Source organism: Talpa occidentalis, unplaced genomic scaffold (assembly GCF_014898055.3).
Source record: "Talpa occidentalis isolate TD23 unplaced genomic scaffold, MPIMG_talOcc4v2.1 talOcc4.5, whole genome shotgun sequence".
Lineage (NCBI taxonomy): Eukaryota > Metazoa > Chordata > Mammalia > Eulipotyphla > Talpidae > Talpa > Talpa occidentalis.
This window is the reverse complement of record NW_023604861.1, coordinates 98,222,046-98,248,482: the sequence shown is the minus strand read 5'-3', so window position 1 is coordinate 98,248,482 and position 26,437 is coordinate 98,222,046. Positions and strand designations below refer to the sequence as shown.

At 47.7% G+C, this 26,437-nt stretch overlaps 1 protein-coding gene across 4 annotated transcripts in view; it reads right to left on the bottom strand.

The window, feature by feature from the left end:
• Window positions 1-26,437, bottom strand: part of MALL (mal, T cell differentiation protein like) — a 36,374-nt gene that overhangs the window by 8,125 nt on the left and 1,812 nt on the right. For 2 of the 4 annotated variants that reach the window (XM_037527844.2, XM_037527840.2), the window contains exons 2-3: window positions 18,363-18,753; window positions 16,321-16,525 (exon numbers count right to left, since the gene is read on the bottom strand). In XM_037527844.2, the coding sequence (XP_037383741.1) occupies window positions 16,321-16,428 (108 nt within the window). In that variant the 5' untranslated portion in view covers window positions 16,429-16,525; window positions 18,363-18,753. Of the gene's footprint in view, window positions 1-16,320; window positions 16,526-18,362; window positions 18,754-22,031; window positions 23,051-26,437 lie in introns of those variants that run through there. The other 2 variants (XM_037527841.2, XM_037527842.2) reach the window with 2 other exon arrangements.

The following is a 26,437-nucleotide window of genomic DNA, read 5'->3' as shown; positions in this document are numbered from 1 at the left end:
GCCCCCTGAGTTGGGTTCTTGCGTGTCATTCCTCGTGACAGGAGCTGTTGTTGCCACAGAGAGGTGCAGGGCTCAGCATTAGGGGACATGCCAAGCGTCCTTCCTGCCAAGCCATAGAAATGCATAAAAATGGTGGCACATTGTCAACACCCAAACAATGCTTGCTATCAGTGGGAACAGCACTCAGGATTCAGTGACTGCCCCAGAATGTGTGAAATTTTAGATTCACATTAGACTCCTAAGGGCAGAGAATGATCTGTGCCATTCATTGCTGTATTCCTGGTACCCTGAAAAGGGTCTAGAACAAAGTAGGTGCAGAGGGGGTCAGAGCACATTCTTTTGACTAAAACTATAATCATACCATCACCTCACCTTCACCAGAAGCTTACAGTCAATAAAATGCATTCACTCCTACTGCCTCCTTAGTCTGCGCAGTTCTAACTCCCCGTGGCTCTCTAAGACCAAGGAGCTGCCACTGCATACTTGCCACCACTTACTGCCAGCTCATCATGCCAGGCCTGGGGAGGGGACAAGGTATCTTGGCGCCCCAACCCCATCACTGCCTGCAAAGGGGTGCCTTCCCTTCTGCCATAAAAGGCTGACCTGGCCAGATACTGTCAGACACTCACTGCTTACCTGTCCCCACTATATTCTCCCCAGTCTGTGAAGTGGAGCATGGTGGGAGGGGACCACAGCCTGAGGTCACACAGGGCATGGTCTCTCTTCACAACCAGATTTCACACCCCAGGGCAAGAGCCCCCCGGAGCCTTGGGGACCTACTCAAATTTCATGGGAATCTTCTGCAATGGCTCTAGTGATGCAAAAACAACATTACAAGAAGGAATATTATTTACTTTCTATTTCCACACCCTCAGCCTTCTGAACAGTAGTAGGGCCCAGGGCCAAGGACAAACGACAGGTGAAGTTAAACCCAATAGAGTTTGTTATCTTGTTTCTGTCTCAAGCAGGCCAGCTTGGATTTTTTTTTATAAGTAGGGCAAATTTGAGTGTTTGTCTTGACTTAAAACACACACACAAAAAAAAACCTCATATTTAACTTTCCAGATTTTCTTGGCAACCTAAACTGCTCTATCATTTTAATTCTCATTTTGTACTTCCCAAGAGCAAAAGCTATTTTTAGATGTTGGAACTGGCCCCCAAAGTGGAATATTTTATCATAGTTAGAGATTTCACTCAAATGTATTTCAAGTATAATTTTGGCATGTTTTTCTTATGAGCAAACGCAAATTACTCATCTATGCATTTTCCAAAGGCTGAACTGAAACTCAAAAGGATCTTTCAAGGTAAAATGAGCGTAATGATAAGTTTGCTCACTTATTCTTCTCTAGAACATGGAGAAAGGCTCTCTCATATTCTGAAAGTTGGTTAAAGAACTAGAGTATAAAACCTGGGTAACAATGCCCAGGTGCAGTCCAGGAGATGGATGATTCCAGTTTGAATCAGGGTGTCTATTACCTTCAAGAAAGCAAACTCTGTAAGGCTCCCAGGGTTAAATCTGCAGGATTCAGAAGATCCCTGGTGGAGAAGGAGGGGGTGATAACAGCCACCAACGATTGAAATCCATCAACTAAGTCAAAATCAACAAGCTCAAGGTGGTACATTAAAAAAGACCCAAATTCTGGGTCCTGCCCCAAAGACTCACTGAACTCAAGAGGGGCTGCATTATTCAAAATCCCCTACCCATGCAGCTGGGACAGGATCAAGGTCCGGCTTACCCACTCCAGTGCATGTGGCATGTTCCTCCTGGGTTTGAATCCCAGCTCCGCCTGTTGGGCAGGTCTTTTAACTCATTTGTGCCACATGTCCTTCTCCATCAAACAGAGGAGGTGGGAATCCCACCTCTTGGTTCTCTGACAGCTAGCCCCTCTCTGTGGCCCCTGGGGACTGTTGGGAGCCATTGCTGGCTAATCCACTGTAGTGTCACAGAAAACTGGAGGAATTTGGTTCCTGAGAAAGGCCCCAAGGAGGGAATTTCCAAATTCCAGCTTCCCAAGGGAGGGGAAGTTCCCTTCTGGGAGAGCTGGGAAGTCAACCAGCTGCATGAGTAAGAAAACGTTTTGGGGCACAGACCCTTCTGAGAAGTTGATGAAAACTTTAGTCACCTAGAAGAATGTGCCTATTTAGAGGTACAGTTTTTGGCTATAAGTTTTGGAACTCACAGCCCCTCAAACTCACTCACAGCCCTGAGATTGAAGTCATCACCATGTCCAGGTTAAATAACAGTGCCAGCAACTGCTGTTATGCCAAGAGTGATCAAAACATTAAATGCACATACTGTTTGACACAGTAGTTCCACTTTGGGGTATTTGTCCTACAGATAATGCACATGAACACAATGACCAGGTGCAGATTATTTACTGCTGCCTTCTGAAGTATAGAAAAGTTAAGAAACAAGCTAAATGTTCATCCAGTGGAGACCAATGAAAGTAATTTTGCCTCAGCAACCTTCAAAAAAGAATGAAAAACTCTCTGTGTACCCAAAATGGAACAAACCTTACAAATTTTATAACAGAAAAAGGAGGAAATGTAGGTGTGTTTTTGTGTGTTTGCACATGTGCATTTGTAGATGCAGAACGGTTTTGTAATGAAACCCAATAAACCAGTCAGTGCTCTGGCCTCTTGGGAGGAGAGCTGCTTGGCTTTGGGCCAGCATTTTGAATGTTGAACTAATCCAAAGGAACCAATATTTAAATTTTACAAAGAATGAAGAAAGATGCCTTGCTGGACAAGGGAGGCTCTCTAAAGACTTCTGAGTGGAAGAGACAAGAAGAGAATCACCTTTCCTTTGGGGAGGGTGGGTGGACCTGTGCACCCTCTGATGGGCAGGTTGAGGGGCTGAACATTCACACACATTCTGGTAGACAGAAGCTACCAGATCCCATGTGAAGGGCAAGGGAGGAGCCAAAAGTTACAGGGTGTCAGGCCCACATGGTCCAGGCTCTGGGTGGGGCTGGGAAGTGTGGGGCTGGGCGGAGCAGACCAGGACCTGGGAACCCCGGAGGGGCACATGACTGCAACTGTTGATACCCTGTGGCAGGTTTTTCTGCATAGCTGGGGGTATTTCAGAATGGTGGGGCTCCCTCCCCACCAACACTGCATTCCTTTTCCTACCACTTGTCTTAGTTTTTCATGACAGCTTTGCCTCTCCCTCCCCTCCCAGGCTGACTGCAAAGCCACAGAAATTTCAGAATGGAGGAAAAGCTGGTGAGGCCCACGTCAGAGGTGCCAAGTGAACTGGGGACTCCGGTCCTGCTGGTAGCCCGGGAAGAACAGGATCCCTGAAGGACAAACTCAGGTCTTGGCCCATGAAGGGGCTCTCGGCCATTGCCATGTTTCCAGAGGAAGAAAACTATTGTTTCTTATATTCAGGTCCCATGTTTTTTAATTGTATCCCCACCACCACCTTAAAAAAATTATAGTGAAATACACAGAGCAAATTTTTCCATTGTAACCTTTTTAAGGGCACAGTTGAGCAGTGTTACTGCAGTCACATTGTTGTGCAACCGCCATGCACTTCCATCTTCAGAATGTTTTCATCTTGCAAAACAAACTCCATCCCCATTAAGAACAACTCTCCAACCCCCTCCTGCCCACTGGAAACCACCATTTTTTTACTCCATTTGCTATTACTCCTCTTCTAAGTGCCTCTTATGAGTGGAGTCAAAGAGTATTTGTCCTTTTTTCATTTAGCATCATGTTCTCAAGGTCCACTCATATTGTAGAGTGTGTCAGAACTTCATTCCTTTTTAAGGCCTGAATAATATTCCACTAGATGAGTTACCATACTTTGTTTATCCACCCATCCATCCTTGATCATGTGGGTTGCTTCCACTTTTTGGCTATGACGAGGAGTACTGCTATGAACATGGGTAGACAAATACCCGCTGCACAATTACTTTAAAGGGGAAAAACTACACTCAAGATCCATCATGGAGCTGTGCTCATACCCCATGGGGCTGTTCTGGTGCAAAACATCCCGAGAGTCAGAGTTCCTCAAATAACTTTGCTTATACCACCATGGCCGGAGCAGGCATCCCTTGGTAGTTTGGGGCTGTCTGCTCAACTCAACTCAAAAGACCTCAGCTCACCCGAGGGTGATTTTAATGACTCACACTAATCCACAACGTAGGAGTTTGAACTGTTTTTAAATCCTCAGATTTTAAATTGATTGTCAAAATAATGTTGACAAGAATTTTTCATTCTGTTATGCTCCTTCCCAAGCTTAGTCCTTATGTTTTCATATTTCTTTTTATAAAGTTATAAATCATGGTAGATAATTACTTTGTATTTTACTTTTCATATTTTTGCATTTTGCTGCCTGGCTTGATAATACTGTCAGTTCTCGTTACTTACAGTAGTTCTATTTAGTCACCGCCAAGACTGAATTAGCGAATACTGAACAATTGTCCCTAGGGGAGATCTATGGATAGGTTCTGAGAGCTTCTAGTCATGGCATTTTCATTAACTGAACAGCATGGAACTTTTTTTTAAATGTGTGTTTCTATTTAAAGGCAACTTATTTAATACATTTCATTGATTCATTGATATAGAATTCTCTGTTAACAGCACTGTAACTATCAGCTTACCCAACATGCATTTTCTCTATGAGGACATCACAGCCTTCTTGTGCTTAGGAACACTAGCCAGCACTTCACACTGGCACCTGGGGGCCGTTCTAAGGAGCAAAACCACTAACAAAAGTGTAGTGTAAAAGATGTGGCACTAGACAGACCATGGTAAGGACTCCTGTCTACTGTAAGGAACCAAAGCATGAGGCAGAACCCTGCCTGGCCCCCTCCATTGGGGACTTGTGCATCAAGTGGCTGGCATTGTCTGTTGCTCTGTGCATATCCAGCCATGACCATGAAAATGCTGTGAGCACTGCTTTTGGGGTTACAAATAAATTTAGTGAGTAGATGAATTAGCAAATACAGAATCTGTGAGTAATAAGAATCAATTGCACTTTCAATGTCACAATCACATCCCCCCAGTGCAGTGTGGGGGTGTTCCCAACTTTCTGCTGTTATAGACAGCACTGCAGCAAATGACTTGTTGCAGAGACAGTTGGCTTCTCTTAAGTTTTTTTCTGGGGTAAGTTCCCCAACAGGGCCTACTGGTGAGAGTGTGGGCAGGGAGGGGCTACCTGTGACTTTCCAATATCCATAAGTCTCATCATCTCCTCTGGCTGGGAACATGTATGTGACCCAGTCTTGGCCAACAAGATACAAGGGGATGCTTTCTGCAGACTCCTGGGAAAGGTTTCATCCTGTGTGAGGAGACTCAAGATGAGACAGTCCCCATTTTTGTCCTGCCAGTGCTGTGTACGATATTAGGTTGGCGCTGTGAGATGGAAGGTGAGCGAGATGGGAAGAGCAAGGCCCTGCTGACACAAATGAAATGCTGAAGGATCAACTTGGACATGGGGTCCAGCTGACTCCAGGCTTCCTGGATGTTACATGGTCGTTTTCATTTCTGTTCAAGCCAGTTTGAGCCAGCTATGGCCCTTGTCCCAGCTGCTGAGGACTACCTGGGATGTGGGTCAGCTTGTGTAGCTTACACTCCCATTGCCTCTCAGATCACCCCACTGTCTCCACCATGACACCCAGGTCAAACTCAGGCCACAGCAGAAGTGACCTGAATGATAAGTCTATGACCCACTCACACAGCCTGCTCCATGCCCGCCCCCCATGCCTCCTTCAGTGCCCCCAGCACTGGGGTTTCCAAATGTGGACTAAGACCCATTCCCCAGGTGCTGGAGTCCATTGAGTTGATCACCAGTGGCTTCACAAAATTGAGTAGACTAGCACAGCAAGCAGAGTAGGGCACTGCCCATTGAACAGGCAAATACTGTTTCCTTTCCTGCATCTTTTGTTTCAGTTACACACACACACACACACACACACACAACCACGTTGCCATGAAAATACACTTCTTCTGTGGCTCACAGTCAGCATGTGGAAACCTTTGCTCCAGCTAGCCTGGGGGCTCTGCCCTTGCTGAGGTGGGGCCCCTTCACAGCCCTGTCCATTGCTCCCCCAGGGAGGCTTATAGCTGTTGCTGCCACAACAGGAGCCCAGTTCTGGACTCTGGGGGGGGCCACATTGGGGCCTGTGTGGGAAGCTTGAGATTCTGAGACGGGAAGGGAGGGGGTCTGCTGCTGAGGAGGATGGCAGGCTGTGAGGATGAGTGGCAGGAGTCCTGGAGTGTCCCATGTCTGTGGTGGCTGGAACTCAGTGCAAAGGAGCCAGGGCCTTCCACATACATGCTCCTGTCCCACGTGCCACAGCTGGAGAGCGGGCCCAGCCAGGCAGTGCTGGCCTCTGCCAGGTCAACCCTGGGGAGACAGACACTCTTGGGCAGTCCTCCCCTGGCTGCAGGCCTCCCTGTGGGCAGCTCAGACAGCCCAGTTGCCCACATGGGGGCTATTTACAGTCCATGAAGCAACTTCCGGGCTGGGCCCAGCAGCCTTGTAAAGTTTGCAGTCTTGTAAAGTTTTCTGGGCAGACATTGTTACCACCTTTGTACAAGGGTGGAAACCTATTTTGAGAAGCCAGGTAACCCCCAAGTTACCCATGGGGACGTGGACTGGAATCTGGGACCCCAAATAACCAGCATTATATAAAAGTTCTATGTTCCATCATTCAACCTGGGACATTTCCAAACCCCGAGTCACTTCATCCTGACTCAGTCACCACATCCTGACTACAAGGAGGATTTTCTCTCTGTGACTTTAATGTTAGCAGGAAATTGCAGGCCCAGTCCCCTTGGCCTCCGGTGAGGCCCGTGCCTCATCCGGTCCACTCCAGGAACAATGGTGCTGGCCAGAACTCCCTCCACGACCACTCCTGGCAGAACAAGGCATATAAGGAACCCTCCGTACCCACAAGCACTCCCAGGACAGGATGGCCACATGCCAAGGAAAATCAGTGCCTACACCTTCGGGTGTGTGCCTGGGAGGGGCAGGATGCCACTGGTGAGTCAGTAGCCAGGCCTCCTCTCCCTTCCTCCCTTCCACCATTGGCTTCCTCCCCTAGGACCACACCCACCCATTCAGAAGCCAGGCCCGCACTGAACCCTGCTTTTTATTTATTAAACTATTAAGCAATATAGATTTACAATGGAACATGAAACAGAGTAATAAAAGTATCCCTATCCATCCAAATTCTAAAGGTTTTTCCTTTTTTTTTTTTTTTGTTAACTTGTGTACCTTAGAAAAGTTAGAAACTACAGAGAAGATATAAAGAGGCAGGATAAATGTATCCTGCTCCTCACAGAAGCCGCTCACCTGGGCCTCTCCCTGACCAGCTCCCACTACGTTAAATAACCTCACATTCCTTCACATGTTCCCAGGGAGTTGCAAGATGAGCCCTGAATTGGGTACTAGAGAAGTTCCCTACCTCTTTTCTCCCCAGGAACCCACATTTTGTGGCCAGTGGCCATGTTCCTAGGAGCCAACCTGCAATAGCAGAAACCAGACCAATGTGACCTCCTCCAGGAAGCCACTCCTGACTACTAGTCCAAGCGCACCCCTTACAATTTCCCTCACGATCACTCTTTGCTTCATTATCTCTCTTCATTGCTTCTGCCCCACACCCTGAGCTTCTGGACCAGACCTCTGTCCTGAAGCTTTTATGTCCCCAGTGACCCCCACAGGGTCTGGCATGAAAGATGCTGCTGACCCACTTGAGAAAGGAGGTGAGACGTGGGGTGCTGGACTCTACTCATTTTCTGCTAGTCTCCTAGGCTTGATTCCCACAAAGGAAGTACCACCTGACATCTTGGACCAGCCATGGATTGGCATTTCTGCCAGCAGCCTAAACAGAATGGGGACAAGTGCCCATTTGTTTTGTCCCCACCCATTTCCTGCTCCATCACCTCCCAAGCCCTAGATATTATCCAAGTCAGAGCATCTTTCCTCTGAGTGTGGCCGGAATTCCCTGGAGGCTTTCTCACCTCCTTGCCTTTTCCCCTCCACACCCCCATCCCCCACCCCAGCAGACACATAAGGAGCTGTCAGAGATGGTCAAACAAAAACACCATCCCTTCCTGCAGCCACCACTGGGAGGTGTGCAGAGCCAGACAAGCAAATCTCAGAGTCTCCCAGCTAAGATGAGAGGCTGAGACGGGCTCTGAAACAAGTCAAAAGGCTCTGGAGCCCCAAGCTGTGTTATTTGGCTCTGCTGGCTAGGGAGCCCCTATCCCACCCCATTCTGGGACCTAAGCGAGTATTATACTGGTACAACCTGAGGCAGGGAGTGGGGTACAACTTGAGGCAGGGGGTAGGGAGCTGTGGAACATGGTTACAGCTGACTCTGCGCCAAGACCAAGCTCTGGGCCCCTGTGTGGGCCCTGAGCAGCTGTGTACTCTGGAGGCCAGGAGGGAGATCTGACCAGGTGGTAACAGCTGAGGAATAGGGTTGACTGGCAATTATCCTATAAGGCAAGGGAAGCAAGGTGAGAGATGAGGTGCCAAGAAATGAGAGGGGGAAAGGATAGGGAACCCTGAGGCATGGAGTGCTCTGCCTTCCCTACTCTGACCTGCTTCCTGCATTCATTGGTCTGGCTATACTCTAGAAACTTTCCTGCCTCCCACAGATCTGCCCTGCCCCAGGGACAAGTTCCCCAGGCCAAAGCCTAGAAGGGCACTGGATGTATTACAGGGACACTTCTTATCAGTGAAATTTCTTATCTGGGGTTTCATGAGGTCCAGCTGGGTCAGAGGTGCTGGGCTCCTCCTGTTCCCCTCTGCAAGAGTACTGGCTATTCCCCTTGTTAGTTAACTGAAACCCTCCTGGTGGGCTGACCTTCCAGAAGCAGACTCCGCTGTACCCCACCACAAAGCCTGAGAGCCAGCTGGGTAAGGCATTCTCCGGAGGTCCACACACAGGCCACTTGCCTAACTCTGGGCTGGGTGCAGCCCCGTCATGTGCTTATTGTCTTCTGGGTGCCATGGCAAACTCCAGCCTCCCAACAACTGTATCAGCTCCCTACACAGGCACACCTCAGAGATATGTGGGTTCAGTTCCAGCTCACTACAGCAAAGCGAGTATTATACTAAAGCGATTTACACTGATTTTTTTTGTTTACCCAGTGCATATAAAAGTTGCTTATATTGCAGTATATTAATTGTGCAATAGCAGTATGTCTAAAAAAACAAAGCACATTGAGTAATTAAATGTGACAGAGATGGAGTGGGCATGTGGTTTTGGCAAAATGGCACCAACAGACTTGTAGATATAGGGTCACCACAAACCTTCATTTAGTGAAAAGCGCAATGTCTGCAAAGCAGGATGCTGGAGGTGGGCTGAATCCCCTCCATGGGCAGCACCTTCGGTGGTTTCCAGTTCCTCCTGCACCTTCACAGGCACAGCGTCATTTATTGGTGTCCTTGGCCATTTTCCATCTGCCCCAATAGGCATCCAAGTCCATAAAACAGGGGTCATGTCTTTTTCATCTTTATATCTTTATGCTTGGCACAGAGTAAGTACTCAGTCTGTGTGCATTGAGCAAAGAATGTGAAATTTAAAGGGACAGTTTTCCTCTTTCCTTACTTCCTAGGGAGTTCTAGTCTAAGCAATCCAATGTCTCACTCCTCAATCCCAACCCTTCAGAAGTGCCAAGCCCTCGCCTTGAGCAAGCTTAGAGGTGTTGGTACAGTGGTGAGTGTAGCTGCCCTCCTCTTGAGTAAGCTTGCTCTGACATCTACTCTGGCCCCAGGATCTGGCAGTTACAACTGTGGACTTCTCATGTCTCACCCTATATCCGGTCTAGGATGCCCTCCACATGCCTCACTCCTTTGAAGCAGGGCCCATGATGTACCTCTCTTTTCTCTTCATTACTACTTTCTTGTAACCCCCTAAGAGCAAAACATGGGGCTAGTGCAGTAGTAACATCCCAATAAATCCTGTTGGCTTACAATTAGAATTTGTTCTCAAGACACCCAGTTTCCAGTAATCGGCACTATGACCAACAACAATAATATAGTATGGGTTGACATTTCTAGAGCATTTGCAATGTGCTGACGATTCCTGTGAATGTTCTTATTGAAACCCCAGAGCTCTCTTATGCCATCTCTGCTGTTACTCTCTCCATTGTTGAAACTCAGAGTGATTAAGTTACCCCCCACACACACACTCCCCCCCACCCCCCAGAGCCTCAGAGTAATCAGGGAGAAGAGCCAAGCTTTAGACCCCATCCTACTGACTCTATTTCACTGAATCTGAATGCATTAAGGTCCCCCCAGAGTAAGGGCTGAGGCTGGTGCAGGGAAGCCAGTCTGGCTCTAGGCAAGGAATATGCAGTGGAGAGGCAAAATGCATGTCTACATTTTCCAGCTCACCTCTTCCCTCCAGGGCCTTGCTCTGCCCCACCCCCACACTCTGTAATTTCCCTTCCCTTTCTCCTCTTCTCTTTTCCTTATTACTTGCCTCTCAAGGGCACCCTTGGGTATTAGTCAGACCAGACTGAGTAGTACTTGGGCGTGGAGGTTGTTGGCTTCCTCCAGGAGCAGAGGTGATGTTGTGGGGTGGTGAGGTGGGGAGTGAATGGAAGGACAGAAGCGAGGTAGATGAATAAAACTGGGTAAATTTCTTGAATGCTGAGTAATATTCCATGGTGTATATGTACCACATCTTCTTTATCCAGTCATCTGTTTTTGGGCATTTGGGTTGTTTCTATAGCTTAGCTAATGTAAATAGTGCTGCTATAAACATATGGGTGCAGGTGCCCTTTTTAATTAATGTTTCTGTGTCCTTTGGGTAAATACCTAGGAGTGGAATTCCTGGATCATATGGAAGCTCTACCTTTATTTTTTTTTTTTAAAGATTTATTTATTTATTTATACAAGCACTGGGTACAGTCAGAAGCGCGGGAGGGCAAGAGAACTCACCAGAGCCAGAGCGGGGAGCACAGCAGGCAGAAGAACCAAAGTACACTGCTGAGGGGAGCAGCGGGCGGCAGGAGAGGTCTACGCGCCATGTGGGACCCTCCTCCGGTGGTCGGGGAGCAGCCAGGGATCGAACCCGTGCTGCAGAGGCTGCGGGCAGCTTCGCAACCCAGTGCTCTACCGCTGCGCCACCGGGGAGGCCCTGGAAGCTCTATCTTTAGCAGAAAGATAAACTCATGCAATTTGCAGCAACATGGATGGCGCTGGAAGGGATCATGCTCAGCGAAATAAGCCAGAAAGAAAAAGAAAAATACCGGATGGTCTCACTCATAGCAGGAATTCATAAAACCTAAATAAGGGACCAGGAAAAAGACTAATTATAATAAAGTAAAAATCAACATCAACAAGCAACTATAAACCAGCACACACACTATGGGGGGTGGGGGAGAGAAGGGCGTGGGATCAAAACAAGGGGGGTGGGAATTGTATGGGGACTATAACCAAGATGAAAATGCATACATTGTGCAAAAATGAAAAATGATGTAAAAACATATAAAATAAAATAAACAGGAAAAAAACCAACTGGGTAAGGGCCTCCTCTGGTGGCGCAGCGGTTGAGCACTAGGCCTCTGCAGCGCCGGTTCATTCCCCGGCCACCGGGAGGGTCCCACAAAAAAAAAAAAAAAACCTGGGTAAATTAACTTTTGCTATTCCGCAGGACTATAGAGAATTGAGAGGGGAGTAGAGGAAAATAAGGGGAAGGATTTTTCCTTTTGGAAAATTCAACTTCCAAGGCTACATTATAACAAAGAGGAGGGTACCTGCCCTAAGGCTGGCCAAAGAGGAGGCCTAATTCCTCCCCCAATCCCATGAGCAGCTTCAGTCCACACGCTGACAGCTCCCTCCGGGGGCACCTCTGTAGGGGCTCAGTAAGTTTTCCAATAGGCTTTTCATATAGACAGAGTAAAAGAAGTGGCCAAAATTAAGGTGAAAGTGGGGAGTTAAGTAAGACTGAAAGTTGAGCTTCCCCAGATAGAAGACCTTGGCATGAGCTTCTAGGGGTGTCAACAGATTTCCCCTGACCACTGTGCAGGCCAGTTCAAAAGCTGAAAACATCAAGCACCACACAAAGTGTTGGAATTGCCTCATCTTTTAACTGGCTGACTCTCTAGAAATCTTCTTAGCTGTCTCCCTTTAATTAGTCAAATATCTAATTAATAAGTTAATTGGTGAAAAGGTTGGAAGTTATAAGACTTCCTTGGACTCTGTATTCATAAAGCTCTCCCCACCTCCATAAAAATGCTGATTCAGGCAGGTGATCAGGTAGTCAGCCCTTCCCACCTCCCCTGGGGCCACCCAAGGGGCAGGCTGTGAGTCAAAGCGCCCCAGACTCCACCCCCTGCGGGCCCCAGCAGACACGCACTTCCTGAGCAGCAAGGGGATAAATGATGTCTATTGGCACCTTAAAATACCTTGATTCAGAGTTAGGTATTATGTTTGAAACTAATATTATTTTCAAGTCAGCAGTCTGATTTCAAAGGAAACAGAAAAAAATGTGAACTTTGATGTCAAAATCTCAAACGTCTTATTAGTTGCTGCTGGGATTGTAAAACGGTACAGTCACTCTGGAAAACAGCGTGTCTGTTTCTTAATACGAGAGGCCAAGCCACACACTCACACAAACCAGAGAAAGGAAAATGACACCCACACAGAAGCCAAAGCATGAACAGTCACAGTAGCTTCATTTAGAACAGATAAAAATTGTAAACAGCCAAAATGTTTCTCAATCGGTGGCAGGTCAAGCAAACCATGGTTACATCCATACTGTGGACTATTACCCCACGACAAGGAGGAACGAACTACGAGCACACACAATGATTTGGCTGGATCTTAAGGGCATTATGTTGAGAGGGAGAAGCTGATTTCAAACGACCACATACTGTGTGATTCCATATATTTATATCACCTCAATAACAAAATTATAGAGACGGAATTAGCGACTGCCAGGGGCTCTGGAGGTATGAGGGAAGAAGGGGTCAGAGTTGGTGGTGAGGGGGGACTAGAAAAGGAAAACATGAGGGAAATATCTGTGGTGAAGAAACAGTTCTGGGGCCTCCCCTGGTGCAGCGGTTGAGTGCTGGGATGCAAAGCTGCCGCAAGCCTCTGCAGCGCCGGATTGATCCCCGGCCAGCGAGAGTCCCACATGGTGTGCAGACCTCTCCTGTGTGCTTGTGCTGCTCCCCTCAGCAGTGCATTTTATCAGTCTGCCTGTTCTTTTCCCCACTCTGGCTCTGGTGAATTCTCTCACCCTCCCGCGCTTCTGACTGTACACAGTGTTTGTATAAATAAATAAATAAATAAATCTTTAAAAAAAACACAACAAAAAAGAAACAGTTCTGTATCTTGATTGTGGTGGTGGTTACATGTGAGGTAACACAAATGTGGATTAATACACCATTCAGTCCCTGGTTTGACTATAGTCCTGGAATTCTGGAATTAGGAAAGTGGTAAGTTGGATGAAGGGTTTGGGAGACTTCTCTGAACTGTCTTTGCAACTGCCTAGGAATCAATAATTACTAGAAAATAAAGTTTTAAAATGTACATTTTTAATCTTAAAGAACCTAAAACAAAGCAACTATCTATACAAGCGTACTGTGAGAAACAGACCTAATAGAGGGCCCTGGAGTCTGTGCTAACTTATTCCATTAGCATCTTTAATGTAAAAGGACCTGAGGCTGCAGGGGTGACACAGGATCCCAGGAGAACCCATAGGAAGTGCTTGGCCACACTGGACTCTGTGTTTAATTCTGTTCTCCTTGTATCTTTAGCCCCTCATTTCCAGTGGAAGGAAGGCCCTAGGCAGTGGGTCTGCTTGCTAGCCTTCACAGCAGGTGCTTAGTAAACAGAGCCTGGGGGTGGGGGGGAATGTGATTGCAGATGCCAATGATACCTGCCCTGGGTCAATCCTTTCATGGTTGGCATCTGATCCAGGTTCTAGATCACAATTTCTCTGCCCCTTCTTGCTAGCCTGAGCTCCTGGTTTTAGAATCCACTGTCTGTAGTCATGTCCTTACACAAACCTATGGCTTTCCATGATGACTTAGACCTGTGACAGAATCTGGGGCCTGGTGCTCTGCGACTGGTGAGATCCAGTGGGCAGCACTGGGCAGTGTACCCAGGGGACCGGACAGGGAGTTGCCTCTACTAGGCCAATTCTGCACTCTCCTCCAGCCCAGCATGTCTTCTACTCAGTGGAGTACCATCTCCATAAATGCCCCTTTCTCCCCCTTACTTCCCCTCCCCTAGATATGAGATATTCATGAGTCTATATTCTAAATTAGCCACATTCTTAGACAAAACAGGTACAGAGCAGCAAGGACATTAAGTGGATACATATGTATATGTATGAATATATGCATATATATGGGTTATATTTCTGTATTTTCAGTTTTCAATAATGAATAAGGATTATTTGTGAATTAAAAATAAAGTTGTAGTAAAGAAATTATCAGTCAAGGTCAAATGGAGGGACATTGTACAAAATAACTGACCAGTACTCTTAAAAGTGTCAAGACAAAAACTGAGCCATTAGCCAAGATTAAAGGAAATAAAGAAGATATGACAACTAAATGCAAAACAGAATCCTGGACTGGATCCTGGAGCAGAAAAGGGGTATTAGTGGGGAAATAAGGACACCTTGAATAGGGTTTATAGAACAATTGAGAGTATAGCATCGGTGTTAATGTCCTAATCTTGGTTTATGAGATATGGACATTAAAGGAAGATTTGTAAAAAGAATGGGAATCATTTATACTATTTTTGTAGCTTTCTTTTAAATCTAAAATTACTTCCAAGGAAAAATAAATAAAATGGAACCAGTGACAACCAACAACCCACTCTGTAGGATACTTAGAACCCCAGAGTCTAACATTAGTATGCACTTCACCCCTCCATTTGCAGGGGCCCAGTATCATGGGTTTGGATCCTAATCCTAGGCCTTTCCTGATTCCAAAGTCTCCATTCCTTCATCCCCCTATCCATGGGTCTCTTTTAGCCTCTAGACTTCTCCCTCTCTTGTCCTCCAGCTTTGGGAGAAACTCCAAAGTCACCTCAATGACAGGCCTCATCCCCTCCATGATTAGAAGAGGCCAGATGATCTCAACTCCTGGTGTCACAACACTTCACAGTCACCCCCTTAAGTACATCTGACTGATAGAAAGTGCTCTTGACTCTCTCTCCCCTACACAGACAGGGGACCTGGGAAGGCAGAGGCCTGTCACCTGTGGCGTGCATGGTGGAGGAGTCCATTGAGATCCTGGCAATCCAATCACTGGTGCTGAGATAAGGGAGGCACCCACGCCCCAGAACACAGAACTGGTAAGAGCACCACCTGTCATCAGTCTGGCCTGATGCCTGCGCTTGTGCCCTGGGGAGAAGGGCGGGGCAAGTCCAGCAGAAACCCTTGGGTGGGGTTTCAGTTGCAGTCACCCAAGTGCTGGGCCTGCCCAGCCTGGTTTCCCTTACTCGTCACCATCAATGGGTGCCCTTTAACCAGTCACTAAAAGGTCACTCAATCAGCCCAGAGTTCCAGGCAGATGACAGAGAGGGTTGGTCAGAACCAATTAAAAGTTGGAGCCATTGTCAATCTATTTCTCCTGCCTGCAGGCAGCAGCACCGCCAAATTCAGAACTAGTGAGAAAATGTCACCCACAAGCTAGATGTTTCAGAAGGTGTTTGAAAAACTCCTTTGCCCTGAATTGCTCACCAGACTTCAGTGTCTTCATTAGTGAAACAGGACAGTTGGTTCTGAGAGGACTGGAGTTCTGTTCAACACTCAGCTCTGCAGAGTGGAACAGACTAGCTGCCCAGCAGGGATTCAGTCCACAACGCAAGCAGCCACTGGATGGCCCAAAGAGTTAAGGCAGCATCACAGGACTCCTGTGTAACCAGGGCAGCTCCCACTGCTTTATGGCAGATGCTGTCATAAGCTGCCTCCTGAGCCAAGTCCACATAAATCCAAGTTCAGAGTCCACTGACCTGACAATTAAGAAATTGATAGCAGACTCTTTCTCCGAAGGAAAGACAGAACTTGAGAAAAATCACAAATAAGCAGCTGGAGAAAATAAATCCTATTAATGAAAATCCATTTCCAACATCTTCCTGCAGATCCAGGATATTTTGGTGGGGACCCTCCACCACTGCAATCACTAGGAGGCCTGCGGGTTCCCCAGGGTAGGTTTCATGCCCCCACACCCCATAGCACAGAAGCCCAGAGGAGTGCAGGGGGCGTTAGGGAACATCTGGCTCTGAGCCAGACAGGGGGAGTGGGGAATGGGAATCCCAGCAGCTCTGCCTCTGGTCCCTTTCCCTACCCCGCCGCCCTTTCTGCAGGTGGCCAGCTGGCCGGCACTCACCACCTCCGGCAGGATGAAAGCGTAGGGGACCGTAAGGAAGAGGGAGACCCCGGAGGGCACCTCTGGCGGGGCGTGGCTGGTGGCCGGTGGCGGGTCCCGGGCTGCCATGCTCTCACCCCTGCCAGGCACCCGCGGCTCCGCTGCAGCCGAGCGCCCTGCAGCCCTCAAATATCACCTCCTGCCCGACACACCCATCAGACGTCGTCTGGGAGGGGAAAAAAAAAAGTTCCAGCCGAGCAGGTCCTTCCACTCCCTCAGCCAGAAGAATCCTCAGTGAAATGCGGAGTGCGCATCAGATGGGCCTTCCAGGAGGCGCTGGGCACAGCCCGGGCTCCCAAGGAGACACAGATTGGGAGTCTCTTCCCAGACTTTTGCTCCTAGGAAGTTGTTGACTCCTGCAGCATATTGCACCAGGGAGACGGCTGCAGCCATTGCTGTCCACCCACAGCAGAGGTGAAAGCTGAGACCTTGTATTGAGGACCTACTATGAGCCAAGCAATATCTTCAGATGATTCTGGTGCTCCCACAATGCTGCACATGGCTATCACCCTTTTGCCAAGTGAGGAGACCTAGAATCTCTGGTCACTGAAAATGGGTCTTACATCTGCCTGTCCCTCCTGCCCGCCAGGCCCCTTTCCACCTCTGAGAGTCACTGTCCACTCGAACCAGAGGGAGAGGATAGCCCTCACTTCCAGTTCCTGTCCTGGGACTTGACCCTTCTCTTCTCTCCCTCACATAGCAAATGGAGGAGGACCCCTCTCTGGGAGAAATCCCCTCAGCAGAATCTGGAGAAGGGCCAGCTGGCCAGGTGCTGCCCCAAACTCCAGTGAGCCCTCCTCCCCGCCCCCTCAGGTCCCCCCACTGACTCCCAGTCAGTGCTGAGGGAGCTGGGCTTGGGGCCAGGCCATTCCTTCCTGCCTGCCTGCAGGCCAAGCCTGGGATGTGGCTGTGACCCAGCACAGCAGCCTCTCCAAAGACAGCACTGGAGAGTTGAGCTCTTTCCCTCTCTACCTTAAAATCAACCACCCCACAGAAAGGACTCCAGAGCCTGCTTGGGCTGCAGGGCTTGGGGTTCCTTCTCCAGGGCCTCAGCCTTGCCTACACAAGCCAGTCAGGAAGCCACACCCTGGTGTGGAGGGGATGTGGGGTAAATAGATGTCCTGTGACAAGAGGCCAGTGTCTGCCCACTAGCAAGGCCAGTGTGTTCCAGGACTTGCAGGGGGTGGAGATCCAGCTGGGCCTTTGCCTGGCCTGGGGAAAGCCAGGGCTGAGGGGCGTTTGACCAACTGTAGCCAAAGCAAAGGCACTGCAAGGCGAGGCAAAGGGCACAGGAGAAACCTCAAGCCAGCTTGGGGCCCTTCTCCCAGGTGTATGGGAGGAAGTGAGGCTGTACTCTTGCCTCTTGCCCCCTCTTAAACATGGCAAGTAAACCCTGGGCCATCTTTCTGGGCCATTGTGCAGCGTGGCATGGTGGGGACAGCTGAAGGAAAACACCCTGTGTCAGGTTCGTTTCTCATCTATGAAGTGGAGGTAATAATAGATCTCGGAGACCCTCAGAGATAGCGTCGGCGCCACTTCATCTTCTGAAGCAGTCAGTGCATTAAGAATGATGATGTGACAAAACAAGGACATTAAAAATGTGGCATAAGGGCCTCCCCAGTGGCACAGCGGTTGAGCGCTGGGTTGCGGGGCTGCCCGCAGCCTCTGCAGCGCCGGCTCTATCCCCAGCTGCTCCCCGGCCACTGGAGGAGGGTCCCACATGGCTCATGGACCTCTCCTGCCGCCGCTGCTCCCCTCAGCAGTGTACTTCGGTCCTTCTGCCTGCTCTGCTCCCCGCTCTGGCTCTGGTGAATTCTCTCACCCTCCCGCGCTTCTGACTGTGCCCAGTGCATGTATAAATAAATAAAAATAAAAAAATAAAAAATAAAATAAAATCACTCATTCATAAAAAAAAAAGTGGCATATGTTAAATATTTACATTTAACCGAGAAGTGTGATAGTATTTATGAGAAATTATAACACACCCCACATCAGCTGCTCACCTTCCAGTCCAGTCAGTGCCTCTCTGGGGCTGCAGGTGCAAATGCACTTGGAGACACATACAGGTGTGAGGCCGTGGGGGTGCCGGGTCCAGAAGGGTGGTCTGTAGAGGGCTTGCTGGTTCCCAGCTCTTAGGGCTGAGGATAAGAGTTAATTTTAAGTTCACTCAAGCAGTACTTGAAGCTGTTCATCACTATTATCATTGCCTCCATCTTCTCACTTGTTAGTTGGGTGGGTAAAATGAGACAATATATGTGAAAACATCTAGGGCAGTTCTGGCCTTTGGTAGATGCTTCATAAATTACTGGTTTGTCTAATTCTAATGCTGAGATCACTTTTCTTCTGACTCTTTTCCATGGTAAGACCAGCACCTGCCCTATTTATAGTTCCATTCTGATAAAAAAAAAAGTTTCAAAAAATTTTTTTAGTTAAGATTTATTTTTTAAATTTATTTATGCATACAATAGCTGGGAAAAAGGCCAGAGGTGGGGAGTGGGTGGTGGTGAGAGGATTCACCAGAGACAGAGTGGGGAGCAGAACAGGCAGATCGACTGAAATACACTGCTGAGGGGAGCAGCGGGTGAGACAGGAGAGGTCTGCTGCGCCATATGGGTCACCTCCCTGGCCGGGATCGAACTTGCACTACTTGCACTGCAGTGGCTGCTGATAGCTTCATAGTGCCGAGACTAAACCCCTTGTGCCACCAGGGAGGTGCCCAATGTTTATTTTTTAAACTAAGGAATAGTACCTTGAGGTGTACAGAACACAGAGAACATAACAACCACTATTTGGAGCAAGAAATGGAAGGTTGCCACCCTCCTCCCAATCACTTCCCTTCTTTCCTCCCCAAATACCTACTCTCAAGATACCTCACCCCATAAGTGGTTTTTGCTTGATTTTGAATGGAGTATATTGATTGTGTCTGGCTCCTTCCACTAATGGTATGCCTGTGAAACTCCACGCTGTTGTGTGTTGCTCTCTTTCACTCACTGTTACATGGTATTCCCATTTATGAATGTGCTACTATTTATCCATTCTATTGTTAATGAGCATTTGGGTTCTTTCAATTTGGGGTCATAATTAAAACACTGCTATGAACATTCTAGAATATATCTTTTGGCACATTTGTATATGCATTTCTATTGGGAATATCTTAAGAGGGTAGTCATGGATCACGTGGTGTACTTTTTAGCAGATAATGTCAACTATTTTTCAAAGTGGTTAAAACATTTATATTTCCACCAACAATACCTGCAAGTATTATTGTTTATAATCGATGGTTGTAATATATGATAACACACTCTGTATTTGCATGGTATATATCTTTCCACTTTAACTTACCTCTATCACTACATCTGAAGTGGGGGTTTTGGTGTTTGTGTGTGACTGTGCTATAATTGCCTCTCTTTTTAAAAATCCACTCTGGGGCCTCCCTGGTGGCACAAGGGTTAAGACGCAACCTATGAAGCAATCCGCAGCCACTGCAGCATGAGTTTGATCCCCGGCCAGGGAACCACTCATATGGTGCAGTAGACCTCTCCTGCCTTGCCCGCTGCTCCCCTCAGCAGTGTATTGCAGTCAATCTGCCTGTTCTGTTCCCCACTCTGTCTCTGGTGAATCCTCTCACCACCACCCCCCCCACATCGCTGGCCTGTTCCCCAGCTCTGGTATGCATAAATAAATAAATCTTTAAAAAAAATCCACTCTAACAGCCTATAATTGGTATGCTTGGATTATTTATATTTAATGTAATTATTGGTATGTTTGGATTTATGTCTGTCATTTTGTTTATTGGTTTTTGTTTCTCTTGTGTTTCATTTTCTTTTTTATTTCCTCCTTCCTGCATTTTTGTGGGTTGTTTGAATATTTTCAGTATTCCACATTAACTCATTTTGACTACATCTCTTTTTTATTACTTGTTTAGAAGCTGCTGTAGGAATTACAATGCACATAGTTAACTTTTCAGTCTACTTATTTTGCCACTTCAAGTTGAAGGTAGAATCTTGGGGACCCTTTGCCCCCTGGCTTTTCAGTTGTAGTTATCAGACATGTCATCTATACACACATCGACTCCATTAGACAATGTTGTGATTTTGACTTTCAACCGTCATATATTTTAAGGAAATTAAAAGAATCCATTATGTTTACCCAGTTATTTACTATTTCTGTTGTGCTGCTTTATCCCTAATACTCCAGGTTTCCTTCTATCATCATTTCCTTCTGCCTGAAGAGTTTCATTTAGCTTTTTTTTTATTTATACAAGAACCGGGGTCCAGGCCAGATGTGTGGGAGGGTGAGAGGATTCACCAGAGACAGAGTGGGGAACAGAACAGGCAGATCGACTGAAATACACTGCTGAGGGGCGTAGCAGGCGAGACAGGAGAGGTCTGCTGTGTCATGTGGGTAGCTCTCTGGTTGGGGATCAAACTCGCGCTACAGTGGCTGTAGATAGCTTCATAGGTTGCATCCCAACCCCTTGCGCTACCAGGGAGGCCCCATTGTGTGATTTTTTTGATGAGACTGTTGCTCTTTCTATTTATTTCAAGGGGATTTACTCTTACTTCTTGGACCATGATTGTAATCACTTTAATGTCTTGATTGCAACTGTGTCACCTAAAAGTTATTTCAGAGTTGTCTCTTGATTTTGTTTTTCTCTTTCCCTTGAGAGATATTGAGATTTTCCTGGGTCTTCAACATCAAGTAATTTTTTATTGCATCCTGGACATTTTGAATATTAAGCTATGGGGTTATGGGTTTTGTTTAAATCCTATGGAAAATGTTGACTATTTGTTTCATCAGTCAATCAATCTGGTTAGGTTCAGGCTGCAATTTCTTACTTGTCTTCTCTGAACACTATCAGTCAATTTTTGAGGCTTGCATTCTGATGTGTTCAGTGTATGTGTTAGTTTTGACCAAATCTCTTGATATGTTGAGCATGGTCAGCCTTGGGGTGAATGCAGGAGTTCTTATGGATTACTTTCTTTGGCTCTCTCCTCTCTATGACCTCCTCAACACTTCCCAGTTCCCAGTTCTGGGTCCCTTCTCAAATTTTGTGCTCCCTCCACTCTTATCTTGGTGCTCTAGTTAAAATGCTAGGATTTTCCTGGCAATTCTACTCCCAGGGATTCACCCAAAGGACACAAAAACATTGATTCAAAAGAACACCTGTACCCCCATGTTTATTGCAGCACTATTTACAATAGGTAAAACCTGGAAACAACCCAAATGCCCAAAAATAGATGACTGGATCAAGAAGATGTGGTATATATACACAATGGAATATTATTTAGCCATCAAAAAGATAAACTCATGCCATTCACAGCAACGTGGATGGAGCTAGAAGGAATTATGCTCAGTGAAATAAGCCAGAAGGAAAAAGAAAACTATCGGATGGTTTCACTTATAGCAGGAATATAGGGGAACCCAATAAGACATCAATGTAAAAAGAATAATAACAGTACAATACACAACAAAGCAAAAATGGACAATTATAAATCAGACATACTGCAGGGGAGGAGGCTTTCTGTATCTTTTAGAAAAGATTTACAGGTTGCCTAAAAAAAATCAGGGACAGGCCAGGAGAAAACCAGAAATGTTTACATCCCTTAGGGTTATTTCCATAGTTAGGGTTTAACGAACACCCAGCTTTAACAATGAAGGAAATTTACTACCTCAGGTAAATGAGAAGTCCAGAAGGAGCATTAACTTCAGGTGAGAGTTGAATAATATTCCCAAGGACTAGATCTCCTGTTTATGATCTGCCTGTTATGTCATTGAGGTTGGACTCATTCTTACCCTCACTGAGTGCCACACCCATGCATACACCACTCTAAGCTCTCCCTTCCTGGCAGCCATACTGCTGCAGCACAAAGCACTCCCTTCCCACCTCTCCCACTACACCAAGCAGGAAAGGAGAAGTCTCTAATGAGTAAATCATCTGGGATTTGTTCTCTACTGGCTCATTCCCAGTCCACCACTGTGACCAGGGGTTGGGATATGCTGATCTCCTTGAGCCAATTAGAGCCCACTCGTGGAATCAGGCTAAAAATGTTTGTGTGGGGTGTGTGTGTGTCCAAGGGTGGCTCCTCTAGAAGGGGGAGTGGGTGAAGTTTCCCAGAGAGAAGCAAATGGATGCTGGGCAGCAAAAGCAGCAGATGCCCACGCAAGAGGAACCTGGCTTTCCCCCTTCCTACAGTTACTTTTTCTACAAATCAGGGTCACTTTGACGCTCAACTGGGGGAGACAGAAAGCGCACAGATAGGCCCTGGCTAGGAAAAGGCTATGGTTTGTGGCTGTCAGGCAGAACTGGGTCTAACTCCCAGTGTTTATCTGTAAGGTCTGACCAGAAAAGAATGCCCCAGGGTCAAAGGACAGCTGATAGGAAGACGAAAGACTCAATAATATTTGGGTCACCAGAGCGATCTATCTGGAGAAGGGTCAGAAAATGTGGAACATTTTTTTTGTTGTTGTTATCCTACAAGTGGACTCTTCGAAAGGACAAAGTTCTGCAATAGTGTAGCGGCAGGAATGGCCACTGAGCAGGTTTTCTGATCCAGCAGACCGGGTAAAGGAGGAGTCAGAGTCCTTAGTGGCTTTTGCAGGTCTTTTATTTAGATTTACCAGGCATATGGCAGGCAGGGGTGCCGGGCTAGCAGGCCTCCCAGCCCCCAGCAAGTCCTTACTCTGGGCTCTCCAGCCTTCTCTCACATTCTCTCTGCTCTTCTTCTTTCTCGGCTTCTGCTGGCGTCCCGTGATGCCGCCCTTATAAACTGTCTCTCAGCCCAGGTGTACCCACTTCAGATACCCGCCATCAGGCATGCATTCAGGACCACAGGGTTCCCTCATTTGATTACGGGTGACTTTAATAGATTCTGTGATGCCAAGAGGCTTCCTTGTCCTCCTTGGCATTCCTCTTGATTTTTCAGAAACTACCCGTATTCCTTTGAGTTTGAGAGCGCCGGCTCTCAACTTCGCCCAAGCTAGCTATCATTGTTGTGACGTCTGTATCTGACGTCTCACATGGAGTGCTAGAACTGCCAATAGGGATCCAAATGAGGAGGGGGCATTCCTTAATACCAAGTCTCTCATCCCTGCTGTGAAATGTTCGTCGTCAGGACCACGGGTATTCACATTAAACAAGGCCTGCTGCATCCCCAATTCCCCAAGTACCTGGACCAGCTCGGCGAACGTCTGCCAACCGCTTACTGTCTCTGGCACGTCTCCCACATCAGCCCATACTGTCCGTATGGCAGCCATTATGCACTCCAGGAGGGTGTGGTCGCCCTGGCCACACCACCGGCTGTTCTGCAGCCTCTGTCGCAAGGATGGGTGTGAAGTCACGGAGGCCAGTCTCTCCATCTCTTGTGCCGTGCAAATAATCCCATCCACCCCCAGGTCCCCATAAACGTAGCAGCCAGGCTGCCAAGGGTTCCCCTGGTTTCTGGCGGAACTGTTTGCCCAAGTCCTGCAGTTCTGCCTGGGTGTAAGGTCGGTAGGTAGTGAATTCCGTCATCTGTGGTGGTCCCGCAGCCTGACCACCTGGGGCCAATGGTCGCTGCCGCTTCATTTTCTGAGTCACCACCGGGCGGGCCCGGAGCATGGGCCCAGCCTCCTCCTCCTCTCCAGAGGAGTCCGGCATCTCCGGGGTGGCGGGTTGGTTTGCCACCACCAGCTGCGATTCGGGCAAAGGGCCAGCCTCCCTCTCCTTCCTTTCTGAGATGGAGTCTGGCGTCTCCGGAATGGTGGGTTGGTTTCTCCGAACTTCTTCCTCCAGATTCCTCAAATGTTGTTGCAGTATCCGCATCTCTTCTCGCATTTCATCCCGTACTTGCTGGACCCTAGATTGCTCTTTCTGCCTGGACTCTCGCAGAGCTGTGAGAAACACCCATCCCACGGCTCCTGCCGCCTCGCGGGCACTGCATCCATCAGGGTTTCTTCTGCTTCATACAGGGCCTGTTCCAACTGCCCCGGGGATCCATCTACCTCTGGCCATTCCTGGGGAGGTGCCCACTGGGCGAGGAGGTCGGCCACCGAGTACCATCTGCTCGTGGCCGGCCACCTGGCAATCCCTCCCCAGGTTCCAAAGGGTTTCGTCTGCGAAGAGCCGTCCTGCTTCGAACCGTCCTGCTGTCTACGCCACTTGTAATGCAACCAACCCATTCCGGGCAGGTTTATGAACGGTTCTAGCAGCCACATGCTCTTTGCTGTTGTTTGCAGTCGCCGCTCTCCTCCGCACACTCCACTGCCCTCCTCCACCCTCCACACCGCACCACCACACACCGCACTCTGCTGCGCCACCCTTATAAACCAGTCTCTTAGCCCAGGTGTACCCACCTACGCATGCCCACACCCTACTCCAGGCGCCCGCCATCAGGCATGCATTCAGGTCTGCAGGGTTCCCTCATCTATCCTAATGGCAGGAGGGCAGAAAAGCCTGATACCTTTTACCTACCCTACACATAGTTAATATTTGCTGCCAAGTTAAACACAAATGACTAGGTTAAGGTCTAGCCTGTTTCCTTAGCATCAGGAAGGGACTAAGCAGACATACTAGCACAGTCCTGAGGATGAGCTCTATTCCATGAATAGCTTCCATTTTCCATTCTATTGCTGCATGAAGACCTGTGTACCATCATTTAGTGTCATGCTGAATCTGAAAGCTCCAGGCCTCCATTTCCTACCCGAGGCAGGACAGCTCCTCACTCACCATTCACCATCACCCTACTCGGCCCCCTCCCTGTCCAAATCCATTTAGTTACTGCATTCAAACATTAGAAGCTCAGATAGCAAGTTTGGATATTGGGGATACCAGGTTATCAAATCCATGTTTTCCTGAGCAGCAAGTGGCGGGGAGGTGGGGCAGTCAGAGAGTGAGGGTTCATCCCCTAATTGTTTGGAATCTAGTTGTTCCCAATGTTGAATAGTAGAGTTTGTAGAGAGAGACTGTGGGCAGGAAGGAACTCCTATACTGACTGCTTACTTTGTGCCTGGTGTGGTGCTATCACATCCAGACCACAGTGGTGTTGGAAGGTTAATGTAACTACAATAAAAATACACAGTGATAGGTCCTTTTAGCTGTCTGTACCCATGCTTCATAGTTCTTTTGTGTGATTACTGTCCACCTCACGCATGGTAAGTTAGGACAAGGATCATGCCAGTGCTGCCCCACTGTGTCCTCAGAGCCTGCAGCATATTAGGTGCTCATTGAATATGTGTTGAATAAATGAATGAATCAAAGGACAATTACAAACCTCAGATGCACCGTGAGGTTTTTTTAAGGAACAGAACACAAAGCAGCAAGATGACAGCTAGCTCTGCTTACCTCCAAGCCCTGTGAAAAAGTCCCAACTTGGAATGCTTCCCACGAGGAAGCTGAGCCAGTCCACAGCAAAGGATATCCTACAATGCTCAAAGCTGACAAAGTCCTCAATGGGCAGATGACACTTCTAGCCCCTCCTTTGTTCAACTGATGGGTTTCCAGAATGCCACTGGGTTGGCAAGTTGAACCTACTCCACCTGTATGTGGTGTTGTATATTTCAAGTGGTTCCTTGGGAGTAGTTCTGGTCTCATACACTAGAACATGACAACACTAAAGACCCTTTGCCATCTAGCACAAGCACCAGAAGAGGGAACTGGGAATCACAATGTTATTCATCTCCCACAGACCTGATGGCTAGGAGATTCCATTAGTTTTAAAAGATTGGGAGGTTGGGGCTAGAGTGCCACAGAGATTACAGTTAGGCTCTCTGCTCTACCCTGTCCTTTCCCCTGTTCTGATGTGGGGAAACCCCTGGCCTGACAGGTAGGCACGGGTGTGGTCACTCAGGAATGACCTGCTGGTCGCCCTGCTGCTCCCGAGCTCAGCTCACGATTAATTCAGTGTGTTGCTAAGTCACACTCCTTGACATAGACCCCTAGGACTCATTTCCAGGATGTTTTTGGCTTCCTGACAACCTTTTCCTGTTTTGGAAGCTAAAAAGTGGCACTTAAAAAACCAGTTAGGTTTCATTGTTTTGTTTTGTTTTTTTTTTTTAAAGATTGCACTGAAGAGAGAAGGTGGAGTCTCCCAATGGCAGA